Source organism: Dufourea novaeangliae, unplaced genomic scaffold, assembly GCF_001272555.1.
Source record: "Dufourea novaeangliae isolate 0120121106 unplaced genomic scaffold, ASM127255v1 scaffold246, whole genome shotgun sequence".
Taxonomy (NCBI): Eukaryota; Metazoa; Arthropoda; class Insecta; order Hymenoptera; family Halictidae; genus Dufourea; species Dufourea novaeangliae.
In genome coordinates this window covers 89,937-111,613 of record NW_015374139.1, presented here as the reverse complement: position 1 = coordinate 111,613, position 21,677 = coordinate 89,937, and the positions used below count along the sequence as shown (strand labels likewise).

Here is a 21,677-nt window from a genome sequence, read left to right as displayed (position 1 = left end):
CGTACGTTTTTGAAAGAGAATTTCTATATTTTTTTCATACCATTTTCTGGCTGTACAATGAAACGAAACATATCTTGCTGGATTTTACAATTAAAATGATGTACTATAGTACAAAGAAATTGGTCTAGTTTTAATTAAAATATAAATAAGTGTTCTTCAAGGTACTGTGAAGTTTGGATATTTTTAAAATCGGAAAAGGGAAAATCGATGATGTATGTGTTAAAAATATTTCCATCAAAAATATATGAACGAGTGCACACAAAACTTATTTTCAATGTAATTTAATACATTTTTGCATTGCATATATCTAGACTCGATTCATTTAAAACATCTTATAAGAAAGTCATTGTTAAAAGAAAAAAGTATTTCCGAATATTCGAAAACTTCACACAAGAATACCGATAAAACTCTATCAAACCATTCCACCGTACACACACACACATACGAAAGTGTTCGTTCGTCCAAGCAGAAACGATCTTTCGATCAGTTCCAATTTCGTCAGTCTCCCGTGCACGCAGTCGGCAGCGTTCCGCGCGCGTATTTTCGCGGGTTGCTGTCGTCTCAAAGCGGGAACCGATAAAACAAACGTAGTACGTTTCGCAGCTGGCTGGCTCGAATACACAGCTTTCGAAACCACGAAACCAGCCCCCTCGATCGTCCGGAGGCAATTTGAAATTTTCTGGAACGACGTACGGATAGGGTGGCTGAAAATCGCCCTCCATAACGCTCGTACTCGCGCGTCAAATTGAAATTAACGGACTTTAACGCCCATTGGTCACAGGGTTTACGCCCTGAACTCCTCTCGACCGGCTCCGTACTTCTGTCGCGACGTAATCAGAAATCTATGAGAGTAATCGAGAATCTATGAGGGGAAACCAACGGCGTAATTCTTGGGAAATGAGACGAATGAACCCCCCTGGAGAAATTGTCTGCCACCTATGTGAACTTTAACGGAAAACGTAAACACTTTTATGCCCGGGTCTGGGTTCACACTTAACCCTTAAGGCACCTTTCTGTTTTACCTGAATAAAAGGTGAGCAGGAAATTAATGAACGGAACCGAGCCGTGAATTTCCGTGAGATATCAAACATTCAACAGCTGAGTTTCGACTTCATAGAGTTCTAAAAAGTGATCTCGCGAGTCGTCACTCTGAGAAGTCGAAGACGAAAACGAGGCTCGAATGTCGCGATTAAAGTGGGATCGGAACGACCATGATATCCCCTTTCCGCGTAGCTTTTTAATTACCGGAAGAATTAAGGAGATTTCAAATTAGGAGCAACGACTTTTTCACTCCCCACCACCCCAGGGTGCTTTAATCCCACTGGCATCCTATATATCGACGCGCGTCACTTTGAAAAATCGCGACTGGATTTTTATTCCAAAAATTCGAATTTTTCCCTTTACCCGTAAAACAGTATGTCTCTGGTTGATTACGTGTTTCGTTGTTACGCAAACGCTTTCCATTTAACTTCTTCCTCGTCATCCCTGTTTCTCGGTTGATTCGATTAATCTGCATTCCAGCCTGTATCGACGCAATGCCAAGCACCCTGGGTCTCTATCATTTGTCACGAGGTGTCGGGATCGCATGCTCTTAGGACGCTTTTAGATCTCCCCTCATCGCTTATTCATTCGGCTCGTTTCAACTACGATCCATTTTCCATCTGGGTTTCTCCTTTTCGAATCACTCAACATTGGTCCAATCTCGATGAAAACAAAAAAAAAACTCAAATATATTCCAAGTTTGTATTATAAAAAAGTACACCAAGAGTGTTTCGTCACTTCGATAAAGAACCCCGAGCAGCTCAGCGTCGAATGAAACTGGAAAATGGACCCAAGTACCTATCGTCGAAAATGCTTCTAGCTGTCAAAGCAGCGACAAGGAAAGCTAGTCTGATCCAGACCGATCGAAAGAACGCTTATCGGGGGCAAAATTGCAGCGCTAACGAGGCCGAAAGGGCTACGATGAGCGAAGAGTATCGGGGTCTCTCGCTAACTACTATCGGCGGTTAAACCAGCTTAAACTTCCCGCGGACCTGTCAACAGGGGAGGGGGAAACGCGGACACGACGGCACCCCCCATTATCTTAACGAACGTCCTTTGTAGCCGCCGTCGAGCATTGTGTTCGACTCGTTACGAAGCCAGGGGAACCAGTAGAATTGGTCCTCCAACCGTTGTGATCCTGGCGAAAATGGTCCTCTTCAACGCAGCCATCAAGATCCACCCTTATCCGAATAGGGACAACTGGAATTTTGTTTGATACGATGAGTTCCAGGTCGATCCAACAACCAATTATTTCTTCCGAAATTAGAGAATAGGGGAACGTTACTGAATTTAGATGATTGCCTAGGTTGCACCCGTTAACTGTTAGAATCAACCCACGAAGGGTCCCCACAAACCCGGATAAAATGGAAGGATTCGACACCTGGAGCAATTACCTAGAGACGTTTCCAGCCGAAAGAGGAAATGTTCGGCGGTACGTGTGCTCGATACATCGATCGAGTAAACTCGATTGTTCAAAGTTCAAGAAGCCACACAAGCTGTGTGTGTCCAGTGATTATTCGGAGACTCGTTTGGATCGATCACCCATACACGATGGGTAAAGGCCAGAGCGATAGGCCCGAAGGTCGATGCTGATTAACGGGCGGCGAGAACGAGCGTGGTTCTAGAATCGCGAGCGGAAGCCCGACATTCCAAGAAGACGGAAGTCCTCGGCGACTCCTCGACCTACTGGTGAACGGCAGCTTGCCGCTCGTACCTCATGCAGTCCACCTTAACGGCGTAACGACAGGTGGTGGCGACGGCGGAGAGGCTCGGGTTTTGCGGGCTTAGCAAGTCAAATTTATGCAGATGCGACCGACTAGAGGGAGACAGCGGTTCTGCGAAGCTTCAAAGGGGAGAGAGTCCACGGTTCAACCGAGCTGCGACATTTCGCTTGAAAATTTAAGCAGAACCGAGGGATTCTGGACGTTCCAAGGACGTCCCCAAACAGGACCCTAGCTGTTTAAGCGTGTGGCATTGTTTGATCGGTAGTCTGCATCGATTTTCCACCTTGAAGGTAGCCGAGGAGATTCATCACTGAGGGAAAATAGAAACGGATCATTCCATGGTATAAAGGACATATTGCTACTCTTTCTACCAGGGCCATGCAACGAAAATTATGAAACAACCTGTATATATACCAAAGATCGCGATTTTTTTTTCTACGGGTTTGCAGTCGATCGACCAGATAGAAGTCCGCTAACAAGGCTCGACCATCGGGAACGAAACGTGTACGGAGCGTCGCGGTGATATGTCCAGAGAAATCGCCTTCTGAATTATGACGTGGCCGATAAGATTGCTAATGAGGAAAGTTGTCGGGAGCCGATTACATCGGCCGCAACACTGTTGCACCAGGCCCATGGCGATCTTATTTATCACGAAGTTTATCCCCGACACCCTGGACGGCTCTTTTCGCCCTTATCGTAATCCTGGGCGTTCATCAGCATCGCAGACTCAGTATTCTTTTCGTCCGTCCTTACAAGGCTCTACACGAAGTTTTCCAAGAACCAACTTTTCAGAAGGATCAATATACAGGGTGAGACAATAAGGACTACTATCCAAAATAACTCGTCACATATTATTGATTGTACCAGAAAACGTTTTAATGGATTATATAGAATTTTTAGATGAACATAATTTGATTTTTATACATCTTATTTTTTTATGAAGGTAACTTTCAGTTTCTTCAACGTTAGTGCATCTTTGTTTTAATACCACGTTGTTGCCAATAGAAGGACGAATTCAACGACCTGATGGTATTAAAAAAAAGGATGCACTGACCTTGAAAAAACTGAAGGTCACCTTTATATCTAAAATCAAATAAGATATAATGAAATCAAATTTTGATCTTGTCGTACCTTAAAATGTTATATACTTCATTAATACATTTTCTGGTACAATAAATAGTTATTTTAAGTAGTAGTTCTTAGTGACTCACCCTGTACATGATCTATAGTTATCGAGGAAGTTGCAAACGTAGGAAATTCGAGGCGATCGGATCAGTTTTTCCCCATGTTTTAGAAAAGCACCTATACATCGCCACTACCAATAACGTGTCGTCCTGTATACCATACCGATTTGAGAGAGCCCAGAGGGGGAGTATTAATAGCGCGAGACGGTTGAAACACGGCTCGAAAAATCGATCATGTACTACCTAACGAGCCAACGATTTACCAGAAGGGAGGATTAGATTTACCTACTTCCTGCATTTCAATTCAGATCGAGCTGATATTCACGGATCGGCCGGAAATCGTGGATCGTTCGTGTCGGTCCGCGTCACGAACATGTGTGTCCGCGCGGAAACGCGAGCCCCTTTTCACGTTGGTTGGAACGTGATCGATTCGGAACACGGTATCATCGATTAATCGTTCGAAGATAGTCTGATTCAAGATGTCACTGCACGAATCACACGCGAATCAATCGACTTTTAGTCTTACCAATGATTCCCCTTAATCGGATCGAGATAACTCTGTTTCTACGCGAATCCTGATCTGCGATATCCAACGCAACGTCTGTGAACAAATTTTATTTCAAATATTCAACTTATTTTTGCATTGTAAAATAACTTCCCATCCAGTTTTACGACCTGTCACCCTCAATTCTGTATTTCGATTCCTCGTTAAATCCAATTTAAAACTCAAAATAGAGCGTCCAAAAATCGTCACAGTGTCTGGTTCACCGAAAGACAAAAAATTCTCGACTCCCACGTGCTACGAACCGTAACTCCGTGAAAATACGAACAGTTTTGTCCTATATTTCCATCCACAACCGAAAGGATGAAACACAAGTCATTCAGCCAGAGAAAAAGTTAAATCGATCTCGAACAATCGCCCATCTACGGACTAATTTGCAAAACAATCAAATGTACATGCGCGCACACGGACCCTTCCGCCGTTAAACACGAACGGCAAACAAAGATTTCGAGTTTCGTCCACGCGCGAGAGTCTGTTTGTTATCCGGAGCGACGCGGGAACAAGGCAACATCTAGAATCGATTCCCGACAGGCGGTCGTCTATTCGAGCCGGTTCTCTCTATTCGTCCCATTTTGTTTGCCCGTTTTGTTGCGCGCCGATCCCGATTCTGTCGCGTATCGGACACGCGCCAAATTTTCCTCGCTAACAATAAGATCGGCTCCCCTCCCTCCTTCGTTGTGTTTCGTCCGTTATTTGCTTTTCATTTGCTCTCGCGAGCGATTAATATTGGATCGCTGTTCAGTATCGCGAGGCTACCGAACGCATCATTGTATAACAGGAATTGATTTCTCATTGTTGCGGGGTTTCATTCTAATTTACTCGCGTACGAGATCTATATTGTCGTTGTCTTAAGTGTTGTTGCATAATAAATGTCGTTTTAATGGTTATAAGTACTTCGCAAAAGGCCGATTAGACAGAATCCATGTATTCGGCTCATCGATAACGTGCAGGACGTGTTGCACGAAACTTTCTCGGCTGTCCCCGTCCCATTAATCGGTGTCACGTTTATTCGTGAATTTTACATGGAAAACGAACAGCGTTCTCCACTCACCGAATTCGATCCGCCAATACGGAGTGGGGGCAAGATATAACACCACTCGACTCGCGAACTTTCGTCGCTCGAACGGTTATTTATCTTTCATTCGTCGTTGAATATTAAATTTCGATGAACCGTGGCCACTGTCTACCAGAAGTTCACACGATGCACTTCCGAAGCAACCTGATATAAATGAACAAAATGGCATAGCATGGCATAGCATACGATACTCTTTGTAATATTACAGTTCGAATATTTCTTTAATCTTTTCTCGACCCAGACGAAAAAAAAGTAACACATGTTATGTTATGATACTTACCGAATTCGTCTTGAAATCCTCTAACAGATAGGCGTAAAAAAATTATAGATGTATTTGCCAAAAATTGAAGGTAACCTTGAAAAGTCATGAAAAGAAAGCGTTGACAAAAAATTTGCTATAATCACGTTAAAGCTCTCTTGAAACCATGCTATTCCTGATAAGAACATTTTCGATCGGATTGCTAATAACAGAGTAATCTCTACTGATCACGATTCGTGGTTCACCCTGTATATTCCTTCGATTCTGTGTGGATATCTTCGAGGAATTGGTTCTAGAAGACTTAGTGTCCATCGAAATCGATTCATAGTTAACGCGATTAATACGATAGAACAAGAATACGAACGTAATTCGAATCTCCTGTCCCCATTCAAGCCTGTGTCGACGCCTGCGTTTCACTTCCGCGGAGGATCAAATTGGCCCATTTATCGTTCAGGCAGTTCGTAGATGCGATTTCCCGCTGGAGAATTAGCCTATCCATGGTTACGCGACGACGTTTGGTTAAACCGATCGTGACAATAACGCGAGGCGACGACAGAACCACGGCGACAAGCCCAGGTCCGTTGGAAACAGGCTCGTAAAATGCAAATACGATTCTCGCGGGAACGAACGGCGACGTGGAAATAATTCGTATAACAAATTTATGGACAACGGTGGACCTCAGACGGACACAAGCTGCAATTTTCGAAGCTTGCAACCTCGTTGATGCGATTGTCAACAGAAAAGACGTGACAAGCGTCACGCGATGGGAAGTAAACGACGGAAATTGGAAGAATTCGGCCTGTCTGTAACGCGACACATACGGTTTCTCCCGAAAGTCCTCTGGATTGAAGTTAAAGCAGCAATTATTTTGTATGATTTCTTTTCATTGCCAATTATTAAAAGCAATTTCCTTCTATTTGGAATTCGAAAATTGGCAAAACGGCAAAAAAAAAATATTTTTTATTCGTTATTCGAAACTCTTTATCTACTTCATGAATTTGCCCATCTATGTCAAATAATCTGAAACACGAAATGGAACGTGATTCGATAAATTAAAACGATTAACCAACGCCTCTCTATTAGTTCACGACGCGGAAATTAGCTTGTAACTCGTAACAAGCTTCTCGACAAAGAGGAACCAAATTTTGTTCAATATTCCACGAAAGAGGAATGGAACATAGGTGGCAGAAAGAGTTGAATCCACGATCAGTCGTCGACGGTGCTTCGACCCACCCCCAAAGGCTTTTCCCTCCTCGCTCAATTGAGGGGCCGTATGGAAAAGCGACAGAACAGGCGCGAAAGGTGCTGAAAAACAGACACAACTGCAACGGGGTAAGAGGAATCCAGCCAGTCGAGGGGAAATCGGGGAAAAGACCCCGCTACCCCTTTCTTTCTATTCAGCCAGCTTGCGAGAGTACACACGCGAAATTGAGATAATCGAGAAATCGACGGCAACAGACTCTTGATTTGTTTTTTCTCCTAACCCCACTCTCCCCCCTTTCGTTTTCCCTGATATCGTCCAGGAAAGCGGGATCGAAAAAAATAACAACCCGCTCGATTCCGAGATGGCAGCGTTTCAAGTGCAAGAACAGCTTCGTCGCCGCCCGCTTTCCCGGAATTCCAGTCGGAAAACTGTCTCGATCGATCGCTGTTAATGTCCAGACCCATTAGAGAAGGCTGCCTTCACCCATTTCCAGATGGAAATGAGACATAGGTGTTTTTCAAAGTGATTTCGCCGCGATAAATAGAGAAATTACGGTTGTAACAGTTTCATTTGCATAGGAATGTACGTGGAGGACATTGAGGCGATCGATCAAACGCTTCTTTGTTTCTTGGTCCCAAAGACGTGATTCAATCGGGACGAAACGACTTGGATTTCTTTCATTCTTAAATTCTGAAGGATATCATTATTTAATTAACGTTCATCGAGTGATTGTATCGCGAATTGATTGTCTTCGGGGTCAAGAACTGGATTGAGCTGGGACTTCCGAGATATACATGAAATCCTCGATGTGTGTTCTAAGGAGATGTCCTCAGGTGTAACGCTGACTTTTTAATGAGATTCAGCACAGTGATAGAGCTTGGAATTATGAAGCCATTGATATAAATATTTAATGTTCAATGCCGAGGAGCCTTCGAACACTCCTCGATGATTTACTGCATATGTCGGACTGGATCTTGCTCGATCACGCTGAGTAACTATGTTTTAAGAATTCCTTGAATTTAGACGAGATTTCAGAGCGGAGAAGAGGATCCCGATCGATCCTAAATGTTGTCGCGAATCGATCGAATCGGTCGACAGAGTGAAATCGAAAAAACTATTATCAGGTCTCGAGATTTAGGGGATCGAGGATCGCTCGACCGGAGGATTACAGTGAAATATCTGAATTCAAGCGAAACTTGCAGCTGAACGTGCCTTCTGCCCGAGATCAGTCATTTTATTTATCGATTACTATTCACGTGTCCAATCGTAATTGTTATCCACTCATTATTGATTGTCTTCCTCGTATTTCGGAATAAAATCTACGAAAGAAACGGAGCCAAGAGGCACGTGCAGCTGCAATCATATATCCACGAACGAAAATCGGTGGACATTGATCGACGGACGCGCGATCTATGATTCCTGCGTTATTACGATAGAAATTCACGACGAAAATGTGAATCGAGAGGATCCCACGCGTACAACACGAATCTGAATCGTGCGTCTGTCGACGATATCGAGATCACGAGATCCGTGCGCGTAATTCTATGCAATTTTGCGTTGTTCGATTTCTTTTACATGAAAAATCGCGGTCCATCGATCATTTTCTTTTTTCACCCGTCGATGGAAAATACGTTCCTCCTCATCGAGACTAGAATTTCCTGCGTACAATTTTTAGGATTTTTCCATGGAATCCTCGAAATCACGTTTCTTCGAACGCGATTTCGAGCGTCGAAAGTTTTCGAAGTTTTCCTCGGTTATCTCGACTCGTTTTTTACCTCTTTCCCGAGGTTTCATTGGACGGAACAGAGGAAATCGTTGGCGATCAGTCTCGATGAAAGGCGATTGTCGCGCCGGATCTCGGGGGATCTCATCAATTGGAGTGTTCGTATGGTTTTCAGGGTGATTCGATGATTTCTAATCAAGTGTTTTTGAATTGACAGGTGAACAACGCGACGGCGAGGGTGCAGACGAAAAAGCCACCGACGGTACCGAACGGTAGGTCCCAATTTCTTGATATTTTATTCACGGATTGACTGAATGTATTTACTGTTTCTTCAAAGAGTACGAAGATCAATATATAATTTTTATTTAATATTTCACCGTTAATTTGAGAACAAAAAATTTCGGTTGAATCTTTCTAATGCAAAGAATCTTAGACCGGACGCTAGAAATTTAAGTGCGATGGTAACGATCAGATTTTTACCTTCCGTCACAAAGACACGATTATTAAGGTTAATAAGAGTATGAGTTATGTTGCGAAAGATCTGAGAAGATGCATTGCTGTAACATTTTAACACTAGAACCACGAACGATAAACGCATGCATACCTATTTCGATCGGTCGACAAGCATGATAAACGCTTGAAAATTTACAAATTTATAAATTAACTAATTTCTTCACTGTCATCGTAATAAAGGTTACAAGAGACCTGACAAAATTTATCGTTATAACATTGTAATCATCGTTACAAGAGTGTACTGAGAACGTACTAAGTAGTCATTTTGACTGCTTTTGCAGTTCTGATATTAAAGAACTGAGGATGGTATTCTTCGTTCCGTCAAAAACACCATCTACTAACAACTCACTTTTTTTTGCTTCGATCCCGTTGCTTCGACGTTTCATCGTCGACCCACTACAACTTCTGCCGCCTCGAGATACCGCCACGAACATCATCGGACGTACATACATGTATATACAATTCATCGTCGCAGAATCCACGCACTAACCGTCCGAGTCCCGTTCTAATCCGATCGTCCGAGCAATTGCCTTTAATCTAAATCTAATCACGTTTCCATTGTTGCGACCCCGTTCAAATCGTCCGACTTGATCCGGCTTAGCAGATCGGCCCAACTGCTGCTGCGACCCGAGCTTCGTGTATACGATCGACCGTGTTCGTGTAATTTCGGACCAATCGGAGACGTACCCGTATAACACCAAAAACAACGCTCCTGGGGACAATTCCGTCGAAAACAAGAATGGCTTCCTGATTATTCGTCCGGTATCTCAGTCTCTGTTTAATCACGAACTTCCTCCGTGAAATTACAACGCGACGCCTTCATCCCCGTGTCGGAACTTGGCTCGAATTCTGTACGCGATTTCGTTCTAACGAGATTGACGTTCCGTTGAACTTCGATCTTACGGGATGGCGAGAACAAATTACTGCGAGTGGAAGGACTCCGATTGGTAAATGGGATGGAAGTATTGACGGGGAATCGACGTTTTCGAACGTTTCGAGCGGTGTGTAAATGTATTCTGGTGTCGATAGACGTTCGATAGACCCATCGAACCTTCGCGACTTTTCAACTCGAGCACGAGTTATAAATAATCGAACACTCGACACAACAATGACGGGATCGCTCCGGTGCCAAGTGTTTCCTAAGCGGGTGAACTGTTCGAATAACCTGGATCGCGGCGATGAAAGGCTCTCTAATTATAGACGAATATGTTAGCCCGTAATCGGACACTTAATTGACGACCATGCTCGCGAAATCGCCGGATTCCAGAGCCACCTTTTCACGGTTTTTGGGACGCGTTGGATCAACGATGCCTCCGAGGGTGCTCGCAAACTGAGAACGAATGAAAAGAAGGATGGACGTTCAATTGATAATATTTGTTGTAGGAAGAAAATAGAGCGAAGAGAAAATATTAAATTTTTCTTTAAAAATGGAGTCAGAACAGTTAAGAACACGGGCGACGAACTGTCCAACAATTTATCGGTTCGTCTTCACTCTCCGTTGAACTCTTTCACGATTCTCGAATCACGGCGGTTCTAGTCTTCCCCCTCGTCGACCGAAACAATTTTGCAAATGGAGGCCGAGAAGCATCTTCCAGCGGCGGTGAACCCTCGCGAGCATCATCGTCCCAAGGAAATCGCCACGGGAATACCTTCCATTCGCATCGATTTCGGGAAATGTATTTTTCAAGCCCTGTGCTTGCCTTCTTTTCTCGCGTCCGTAACCACGCCCCGTGTGTTTCAATTTGCGTTATTCAACGGCGGTGACGCGTTCCCCGCGGCTCGACGGGCAAAATTTACAGCGTCGGGAGCAACGGGGAACAACACGCCCTCGTGAAAACACACACGGGTTCTTGTTCGTTGTTACAACCGTGTTTGCGCAGCGCCTGGTCCCATGTAATCCCGGAACAGCATGACGGGCCGGGAACAAACGCTTTGCTCTTGGAATATTCGATCCTTGACAAGATTAGAATCTTTTAGGTAATACCGAACACGGTAATTAATTTTGGAATTGTGGATCTTGTGAAAAAGAAGAAGAAATTATGTTTTTTCTGGTCTTAATAATCTGTCCCTGAAAAGGTCAATGAAATATAGAGTGATCCTTGGGAGAATATCAGACAAGACGAAAGTAATTACGGGCTGACCTGGATCTTCGGACCGTGATCTTTATTCTGCCACGGAAAGGATATATCTATCCAAGAGTAATCTTCGATAAAATAGAAAATGTGTAGAATACCGAACAAGTCGGAGGCAATTGCATTCTGATCTGGATCTTCGGGCCCTGATCTCTATTCTGCCAAGATGATACATCCACCCAAGAATAATCTTTAATGAAACCCCTCAAAAAAGTCATATTCTGGTCTCTACTCCACCAGGAGAAACATATTTCCAATCGAAGATAATGTTATACAGAACACGTAAAACCTTTTATAGAATACCGAACAAATCGAATGGAATCACATTCTCTGACCAAATCATCGGACCCTGATCTCCATTTAGCCAAGGAAAAAATGTATCCATCCAAGAATAATTATCAATAAAACAGAAAATATATAGAATAGGTATCTTACTCCATCACAGACTGTATGTATGCCAGTGGAGCATCGTATAGAACGGTCCTTCCTCGGGTATAACCGTTGTTTATCAACCAGTGGAATTGAGATTTAAATTAGACGGTAGATATGCACGAGATTCCGCGGCGGGCCAGATAGCGTGTCCAGTTTGCTCGGTCTGGTCGCGATACCCGTAAGAGAAGGTAGCTCCGTGTGTGGGTGGTTGCTTCGCAGGGTGGTTAAGGTTGGACGAATAATTCGCCACCTTCCGTTTCATTAAGGCCGCATCAGGCCGCGAGATACAGCCGTTGGTCACGCGATCCCACGATCAATCCAACCCGACGTTCGTCCGTCAAAGCCGTCCCATCCTGAGGATCGCGACCGTCCGTATTACGGGTGTGTAAATCACTGTCCGTTAATGTCGCCCCACGACCCAGCCACAGATCTTCCCACTACCTCCGCGAGATTCCAACGGAGGATGCGTCCAGCTTATCGGGGCAAAATCGACGCTGACATTGATTAGTGTCCAGCGATCCCGAGACCGATTATATAGTTTCCACGGGACCAACTGGGATTATAGGAAACTGAACTGAGAGGGAGGGAGAGACTCACGGTGATTAATCGCGTCCCTTGGAAACGGAATCAGTGGACGTGAACCGCGGCGAATGTTTCGATCTTGGTTTCGGGACGGGATTTGGGATAATTGAACGGAAACTGCGCGAATAAACGAATACGTTGGAAAATCATACGGGAAAAACTACGTTTTTTGGTGTGACTCGGGAAAGAAATCACTGGAACGAATGAATCTTATCAAAAGGTAGGATCATTTATAAAAATTAATGAGAAACCAATTAAATATTGAAAAATTATTATTTGTTCTTTACTGTAACGTTCTTAGATCGATCGGTTTGACAGATGATCTCTGGAAACGACCGGCCAATTTTTTATTCGAAATTACCGAGTGGAACGCGAGTAATTTATCCGAAAGCAGGCCTGCGATAAATCTGAACGGGGTCCAGTATTCATGGGAAAAACGGACGGGATACGGCGTGGAAAATTCATTTTATTCCGATACGATCTCTTCGAAGGGCAATCCGTCGTCCGTGTCGACGTACTTCGGGCCGATCGGTTCGCACGCAGAATTAACTTCATCGAATTTTATTTCAATCGGTCCCCGCTGTACGGCTTTTCTCGGATCGCTTTAAATTAATTTAACTGAACTTTTGTAAAATTGAACGGTGAATTTTCAATGGAACATCGTCCAAGAGCAACAAACGTTCCGTACCTTCGGTGATATAAACGACACTAACGTTGTTATGTTTTCCGTTTAACGCTTTGACTGATGCTTGATTTGAATCGTTTGCTTTGACTTGAATCGTTATTTCAAAATTATGAGACCAAGCAAATTAAAACGACTTGCCAGTACACTCTTATAACGATGATTAATACTAAAAAGATGCAGTGACCCGGTTAAGTTGTAAACTTTCAAAAGGTTTTCATGTTTTTATCGACTTCTAACGTTAATACTACCAACAGGAATGAAGGTTAGATCGATCGTTTAACACGAAACTCGCACCTGTTTCTCTGTTTCAGTTTGCGTACAATGGCCAGAGGGTAGGTGCTTCCACGACGTGCCGGAGTCGGCACTGCTGAATCTCTACTTCGAGATCCGCGAGAATTGCCGCGGATTCTCCTGAAGGCGATGAGAGACGGCCCAAAGGCGACGACAGTGAGACGGCGAGAGACGATCGCGCAACCCGGTCAGATCGGGGCCGGCTAGTGTCGCGACAATTCAGAGACAGTCTCGAGCACGCACCGAGAACCAAAAAAAAAAAAGAAACCAAGCAGAGAAACACCAAAAACAAAGAGCTAGATAGAGTTCACATTTTCGTTTGTATCTTCCCAACAGGCGCCAACACACCACGACCAAGCCAACAAAAAAAAAAGACAGCCACGAGGCATAGATAATCGCACGAATCGAGATCGAGGGAGCACGATCTCCCTCGCGATTCACGATCTCTCTTTTTACAACGTTTTTTTTTTAATATATATATATAGTTTTAGTTCTATCGAGGCTAACACCTTGACAACGAGATCTTTCTTCAATGAAACGATCCAGTGCACCGTGGAGTCGAGTCTACATTTTAAATAACGATTTCAAATAACTCGACATACGCAGATTTCGAACTTATCGATGTTTCGTTTTTACACCAGTTATATTTCACGTTTCCGGGATTAATATCAGCGTGACTCGACTCGAACGGAACACAGTACATTGAAATAGATACGACACCACACGAAACATCGTCGTCCCCGTGCGACGATCTAGCACTGACCCTTAGAAAACGGCCCCTAAAGAAAGGCCCCGACTCTCTCGCCCACCCCAGTCCATACACTACGCGACCCCCCACCCCCTGGCGTCAAGCCTTTTCTTTTAGGGTTCTCGATGCTACCAACAGAACCAAGGTGGGTGTACAGACTTTATTTACCTACAACTAATTTGCTCGTCGTTCAACCAGCTCGCGAGGAGTACTGTCTACTCTTCTCTACTGTTGTTTATTTATTTTTTTTTTTTTTTATGTCTTCGTTATTTCCTCTACTCGCTCGTTTTCTATATTTCGTTCGTCTACCCGCGAGGTAGAGACCGCACCAACACCCCCCTCCGCCACCTGTGTGCCCCTGATATCCCACCGTATCTCACAACACTCACTCACCTGTTCGAATTTTCATCGTCGGAAAAGCAGTCGCTATTCCGACCGTGGGTGGAACGAAAAACTAGGAGAATTACGGAGTAGGAGACGAAGCAGAACCGTAAAGTGGAGAAATTTCGTCACAGAGGAGTTCGCGAAATGAACTTCGGGAATCACTTTTATGTTATTCCTCGACGATCAAAGGAACTGTTGCTCGCGAAACCGACCAGGAATTTATAGCTTCTTTTCGGAATGTTTCGAGAAACGACGATCGTTCTTCCACTTTTGTAGACCGAAATTTTCGTTTCTTCGCGAGAGAAAAGACTCGTTTAGATACATAGAAAAGCGATAATCTCGAACGATCGAGAAACGGAGTCCTAAACTATCGGTCAGTGGTAGGTCGGCACGAGACAGAGCGAACCTCTAGTTCTTAGGCCAACGAATCGACAACGGTGATCACCGATCGCGGTTGCACCCGTAAAAGAAACTGCAGCGCGGATCCATTAGAGCCGGGAAACGATAGAAGGAAGGTCCCTCCATTTTTCTTCGGATTCACAACGATAAATCTTCTTCCTCGGTATTACGAAAGAACCAGTTCCTGTCGTCGGTAGAGTGGTTTCGCACGCGTGCAATCGCGAACACCGAGTAGACGGTTAAGTTGTTTTTTTAATGTTAAGATGGAGCATACAGGGTACACGAAAGTATTTTAGCGAAGTATTCGTAGATATTTAGATGTAACAAAGTCATCACACGTCAACCATTCCCATCGAACATTCCATTGTTCGTGCTTTATCCAGCGGATATTGTTTCGCTTTTTATATATATATATATATAATTTTTCGTGGTCGAAACCACAGACCTCTATTAAATACTAGACTGCTGATTTCCTTGTGTAAAATGTCCTCAAAAAGCAGATGCTAAAGTATCTCATTCTGCAGATGCCCAGAGAAGCAATGTGATAGATGTCTTCGGAAAACATTATAAGTTAGAATAACTGTATAATTGCTTCTTGCCCAGAATAAGATACTTCAATGCTATTTAATAGAGATAATTCCTGCTATTTGAAGAAATTTTATCCAGATTGGACCACGAACCGTGATCAGCTTGGATTATTCTACTGCTATCCGTTTGATCGAACATTTTTTTTGCTAGCATAACATGATTGAAAGAAAGCTTTATGATTTTTTATTCAAATTTTTGTCAGCCCTTTCTTTCCAGAATTTCCAAAGTCACTTTCTCTTTTTTTACGCCCATCAGTTAGCAAATACTGAGACGAGTTCGGTAAGCATCATAACAAATAATTGTTTTTCATCTAAACCAATGAAACATTAAGAAAATATCATTTACCTTAATTAAAACGATGTTCAAAATCATGTGTCAACAACTGCTTAGTTCTATTTCTCACGTCTGCACCGATGGTTAAGCACGCAAACAAAATTTTCGATCGAACAGCTAGCAGTAAAACAATCCAAATTAATCACGTATCGTGATTCACCCTGTACAAGCAAAAAATTTGGGGATTGTTATCAGTCCAGTATATAATGCAGAAACTCGTCTACGAGAACCGATGCAGGGTATATTTGTTTCTAGTGATCGTAACCTGAGTTACCTACGCGTAGAATGTACTTAGAAAAAAACCGACAGTATTACTCGTATATATATGCGGCGTGCAACGAATACACAGAGACTGATTGCCGGCTAAAAACAGAGAACGCAGTGTATGTACAATCGATAGGCGAGGCTGAGTATCGATGGATTGTTCTTAAACAGTATTATTAACGAATCACAGTTCGGAAAAGGCATTCACACCATCGATAGTACACGGTTGTTTTCTGATAATTTTATTAATGAAAAAGTGACTCAATTCGAAACGACTCGCGAAACCGAGCTAAGAATTGACTACATCGATCGAGGGCAAAGTCGAATTTTTCCCACGACTGAGATCCACCTGAGAATCGATCCACGATGCGACGCCTCGCGCTTCACGGATGAAAACTGACGCTTCACGGATGAGTTTTCGTCGGTTCCGTCGAAGGAACGCAAGCACGTTTTTCTTTTTTTTTTTTTTTCTTTCGAAAGCGACACTGAAAACCGTGTTGCGACGTGGAAACGATTCCGAGAAGAGAACCGCGGATGGAAAAACGGGAAGGAAGCTGCACGTGGAAACGAGGACACGATGTGTACAAGCAAGAGGAATGGAAAGAGAGAAAGATAGAGAGAGGACAGCGGCAGGAAGTCGATAAAGAGACAGTATCAGAGGAGAGATCGATATGGACGATCGCGACGATTCGTTCGTTTGTTCGATTCACGCGCGAACAGAGTGTTGTCACTGTTCCTTCGAAGGATCATCGAACGATACAAATGTGTTTCAGGCAATAAAAAGCAGCATTTTTTCTACTTTATAAAAAAAAAAATAACGTGAAATTCTTCACTGTCCATCACGCGGTTCGTCGGGTTAACGTGGCATGCATCCGTAAATCGTGTGGTATTCTTCCGCATCTTTCCTTGATTTTACATTCGTCGTTGATTCCCAAACACCCTCTATCGACTTTTCCCACGATTTTCTTTCGTATTTTTATTTCTTCGTTCTCGATCCTCTTCTATTTCTATCTGTTCCGTCCAACGGACTGACGTCTTCCCGAACACGACAATTTCGTATCCCCCTGATCTGCTCGAATTCGATGCTGACCCCTCGGTGATAAATCGCGCGGTAAGAAAGTGTTAAACCCGAAAAAAAAAAAGAAAGTGAGAAAGACCCAAGAGTTTTCCGTCATCGTGAACCCTGCACACAAAGTTCGAAGTGGATCATCCGTACACGATCCTCTACCACGCTTCCTTGCACGCCAGAATTCGCGGCGAGGTCGAGATCCTGTCGCCGTGGAAAAAAAAAATACCGTGGGAAATGGTTCTCCATGAGGAAGGAGTCGATCGTCGACGACGAAACAATTCACCGCGATCGTTTTGAGAGACTCACCCGAGGGCACGTTTTTCGTACGGGACGAGAGTGCATGCTGTAGGCTTTTTTTGGTCTTGATTAGTGGCGTTTAGCTTTCAGTGAATAACAGTGACAAATAAGACGGCCCGGAAACGATTGTAACCCGGTAGAGATTGTGTGGACGACTGGAAGTCGAGCAATGGTGTCATTTAATTAATCAAAAGAATTAACCCTTCGACGGTCGTGTTTATATCTCAGACACAGGTGTGTATCCGGTGGCTGAGAGTAGACGTACGACCTCAAACGGTTAATGATATCTGGATTGCGAATTTTTATGCAAAATCACATTTTATAATGTTAAAACAAAAATAGCAATTTCTTTCTTCCCTTAAGTATCTCGTATTGGATTCAGAAAAAAATACAGAACTCATTGTATGTGATGAAAGTTTTGTCCTTTGTAATATTTCCCAGAGCCCTATAAATACATAAATTTATTAGCCTAAAAATATAATGAAGTTTAACGAAATGATTATCTTGTTTGGAATCTGAAGAAAACCCATGTTAAAGTAAAGAATTTTCAAATGGAAAAAAAATAATGACAAAATCGAAGTTAGATCTCAAGAAAAGAAAAGCCATTGCTCGCAGCCAGAAGCCCCCCGTAAAGCTTGATTGACACGCTCGATAACGTATCTCTTAGAAGACTTGTCACCGTTTGCATGCCACGTGTATTACCTTTCTTCACACGTAACGTATTTTTTTAAGGCCGTTGCAAACCGTCTTTATATATATATATACCGTGTTCTCACGTTCTCTCTGTGTCGTTTCCTGCTCTCTGTCGGCTCTTGTTCATCCCGCTGTGCTGTTATAATCGCGATCGTTCTGCCCCTCACGATCCACCGTTGCTAATCGATAACAGATCGGCACGGCCACACGAGGAAGTCAACTACTACGGAAGACTTCATGGATGAAAAAACGTTGGTGTGTCTCGTTCACGTTTGTCCGTCGCGGATTCTTCGATATTTTAGGAAATTAAACAAATCTCAACGATCTTATCGAGTTCTGTTCCCTTAACGCCTATCCACTCGTTGAAATCACCGGGAACAGTAGTGGGCACTCGGTCAATGTCTTTTCCACGCGTTAAAATCACCTTGATTTTGTTCATAATGACTCCAAACTCCAACTTTTATTATGTGAAATCTACTTCCAATCGTTAATTCGTCGTAAAAATCAAAAGAGATTTATGTATCTATATAATGTTCGTTCAAGTTTTGTCGAAGTTCGTTTTCAATATCCTTCACGTGATTTATCCGACAAGATGCGTGCACTTAACCGGGTAATACACGTTTCGTGAAATGTTATTCTGATTTGTCCCAAAGATATAATCTTGCAAAAAGTTACAAAAACATGTTGTATATAGCAAAGTTACACAACAGTTCGTTGTAATAACGCTATTTTGCTGTACAGTGTACACGCAGCTATTAAAAATACGGGTAGTTCGTTAATATCCGCACGGAATCGTTCGCGAACGAGACACAACCCTTGGGGGGAAAAGGTCAAGAGCGCCTGGAAAGCCACCGGAACCACCATCACCGAATTCAAGTCGAAGACTGCATGGCCGAGAGGGAAACGGAAGAGAGACGAGGATTGTTACAGACCGACACGAATTCACCGGAGCGACAACCACGGACGTGCCCATCCACCCATCGTCGTGCCCTATACAGAAGCTGTCAAACGCGAAGGTACGGCTCTCTAAAAACAAAAAACATCGGCATGAAAAGACACGCAATTGAAGTGGATAGAGAAAACAAATTAAAAAAAATATATATATACGTGGAACGACACACGAGTTAGAACCGAGTAATTGATCGCAGAGTACTACACACATAGAAGGACGGACAGGATTATTTGTGAGAAGGAGGAGGCTAGGAATCGACGGACGATCTGACCCCCTCTGAAAACAGAGATCTCATCGACGACCCTTTGGATTAATTTCAATCGATCCTGTTTTTCTCCACGTTTTCGGTTGGCGAAAATTCGGCTGGAAACGGAAGTCGATGGGGACACCGCCGCGCTGGGGTCGCCGTAGAGAGAAAGGAGAAAAGAACGGAGAAAGGTCGGAATATACCCCCTTTTAGTGTCGAATGCTAAACACCATACAAAAAAAAAAGATATCAAAAAAATGATACCAAAAATCACGATAATATATATTATTACGAATCTCGCCTGTGCTAGCTTTTAGTTTCTAGGGTTTCCTCTGTCCGGTGGTAAAAGCATGAGGTATTCTTCGTACGTAATAATTCGTATGATTTGATTAATTTTTAGCGTAACGATTACTACCATTAACTCACCGCTCTTGTGCCTACGTATGTATACCCCCTTGGTCCACCCCCCCCCCTTTTTTTACACCACACACACACCCTCATTATCTATCCTTGACTTTCGATTAATCCGAACCGAACGACCTACGCGGCACACACTGCTCGTAACACGTACATACACACACACAGGTCTCTAAAAAAGAAGCACTATCGTTTTGTTTCACACGTAATCCATTCTTGTTCGATAAATAACTGGCTGCAACGCAAATCTCCTTTTAATATTGTGACACTTAACTTGTTCTGGCAGTGCTGGGTTTTCTCGGTCTGATCTCTTCGAACGATTAATCGTTTGTACACTAGGCTTGGAATCACTGTTCGATGTCTTGCAATTCATAGTCACTGTTCGTGCAGATCCTTTTGTGTATTTGAACAACGATTCTCGAAATTATTCCCAGACGATATTTAAGAAACAGTGGACGAATCGTAAAACGCGTATAAAAAAGAAATATATTCAAATTCATTACCCAGAAAAAGTTCACGATTTCCAATTGGAAAGAACGTGGAAATTCGAATTTTTGTAACAAAATCAAGACGAATGGACACTTGATAAATAAATTATTTAATTTCACTGATTGATCTCAGATTTCAGATATTTCAAGTTGCACTGTCTATTATTCGAATAAAATTCTACGCGACTGTGGTACCGTAATGTATTCTATGAACTGTCACAAATTTACGAAGTGTCTTTCTGTATCCTACATATCGAAAGTCAAAATTCGAAGGTATTCACTTCCACGTATCCCCGACGAATTTGAAATACTATTAGAACCCCACTGTCTAGAAAACGACTGTTGCACGTCCAGGTAATCCACGTTATAAGGGATCGAGTTCGCCCAGTACCTGCCCCCACCACTTTCCGTGGCGAATCGAGACGGAACAACTCGCCGATTCGTTTAACAGATCGCCCACGATTAACTGTGGTTAAACAATAGTTGTATTAACGACCACCCCCCGGTGCTAGTCACTCCCCCACACAACACACACATATACATATATTATTAATCGATTCCCCGATTCTCGACACTTTCCGTTCCTCTTCCAATCTTGATTGTTTCCATTCTCCCTTTTTCCATTCGACTCTTTCATCTCATTCCCTTCCTTTTCGTATCTCATTCGTATATATACGTATATATAAAAAATATATATATATATCATATATACATCTGTATTTATATATTTATATATTATATATATATATATACATATACATACATACATACAATGTATAGATTTTTTTTTCAAATTGTTACTATTACATATATATATATATAATAATCACGGTAATGCGCCACATATTCACTGGTTGATGACTGTCTCGTTGACAAAGGCCCGTACCTTGCCTGTGGTTGTGCTTGGTTGTGGTTGGAAAGCGGTTTTGGGAGAGAATTTTTTACTTGCTTCTTTTTTTTTTAATAATTATTACCTTTTTTTAATTTGCACGTCTCATGTCGTGGCCTTGGCTTGCCTTCATATGAGATTCACCTGTGAATACTTACATGTATATATTATACACGTATACGTATACAGGACATCCGGATATGTACACGTGTGTACATATATATATGTACAATATACATACATATATCTATATTGAATATGTATCGACACACACACACACGTATGTATCTATGCACGATCACGATATCAACGAAACAACGACGAGAAAAGACATAAGAAAACAATATCAATGCTTATCAGTATCTTGCACAACAGATTTGCAATTTAAAGCGATCGATGCGCAGATACGTACGAGTATATATATAGTATTATTATCATTATATATTATTAATTTCACGTGTTATCGTACGTCCGTCCTGGCAGTCGTGCAGAAATCTATTTA

The 21,677-nt window shown here is 42.7% G+C and overlaps 1 protein-coding gene across 3 annotated transcripts in view; it reads left to right on the top strand.

The window, feature by feature from the left end:
- The window catches only part of LOC107191401 (RNA binding protein fox-1 homolog 2), a 192,515-nt gene that overhangs the window by 141,455 nt on the left and 29,383 nt on the right, over nt 1-21,677 (top strand). For all 3 annotated transcript variants that reach the window (XM_015580431.1, XM_015580432.1, XM_015580430.1), the window contains 2 exons: nt 8,990-9,044; nt 13,428-13,448. In XM_015580431.1, coding sequence (XP_015435917.1) covers nt 8,990-9,044; nt 13,428-13,448 — 76 coding nt within the window. The remainder of the gene's footprint in view (nt 1-8,989; nt 9,045-13,427; nt 13,449-21,677) is intronic.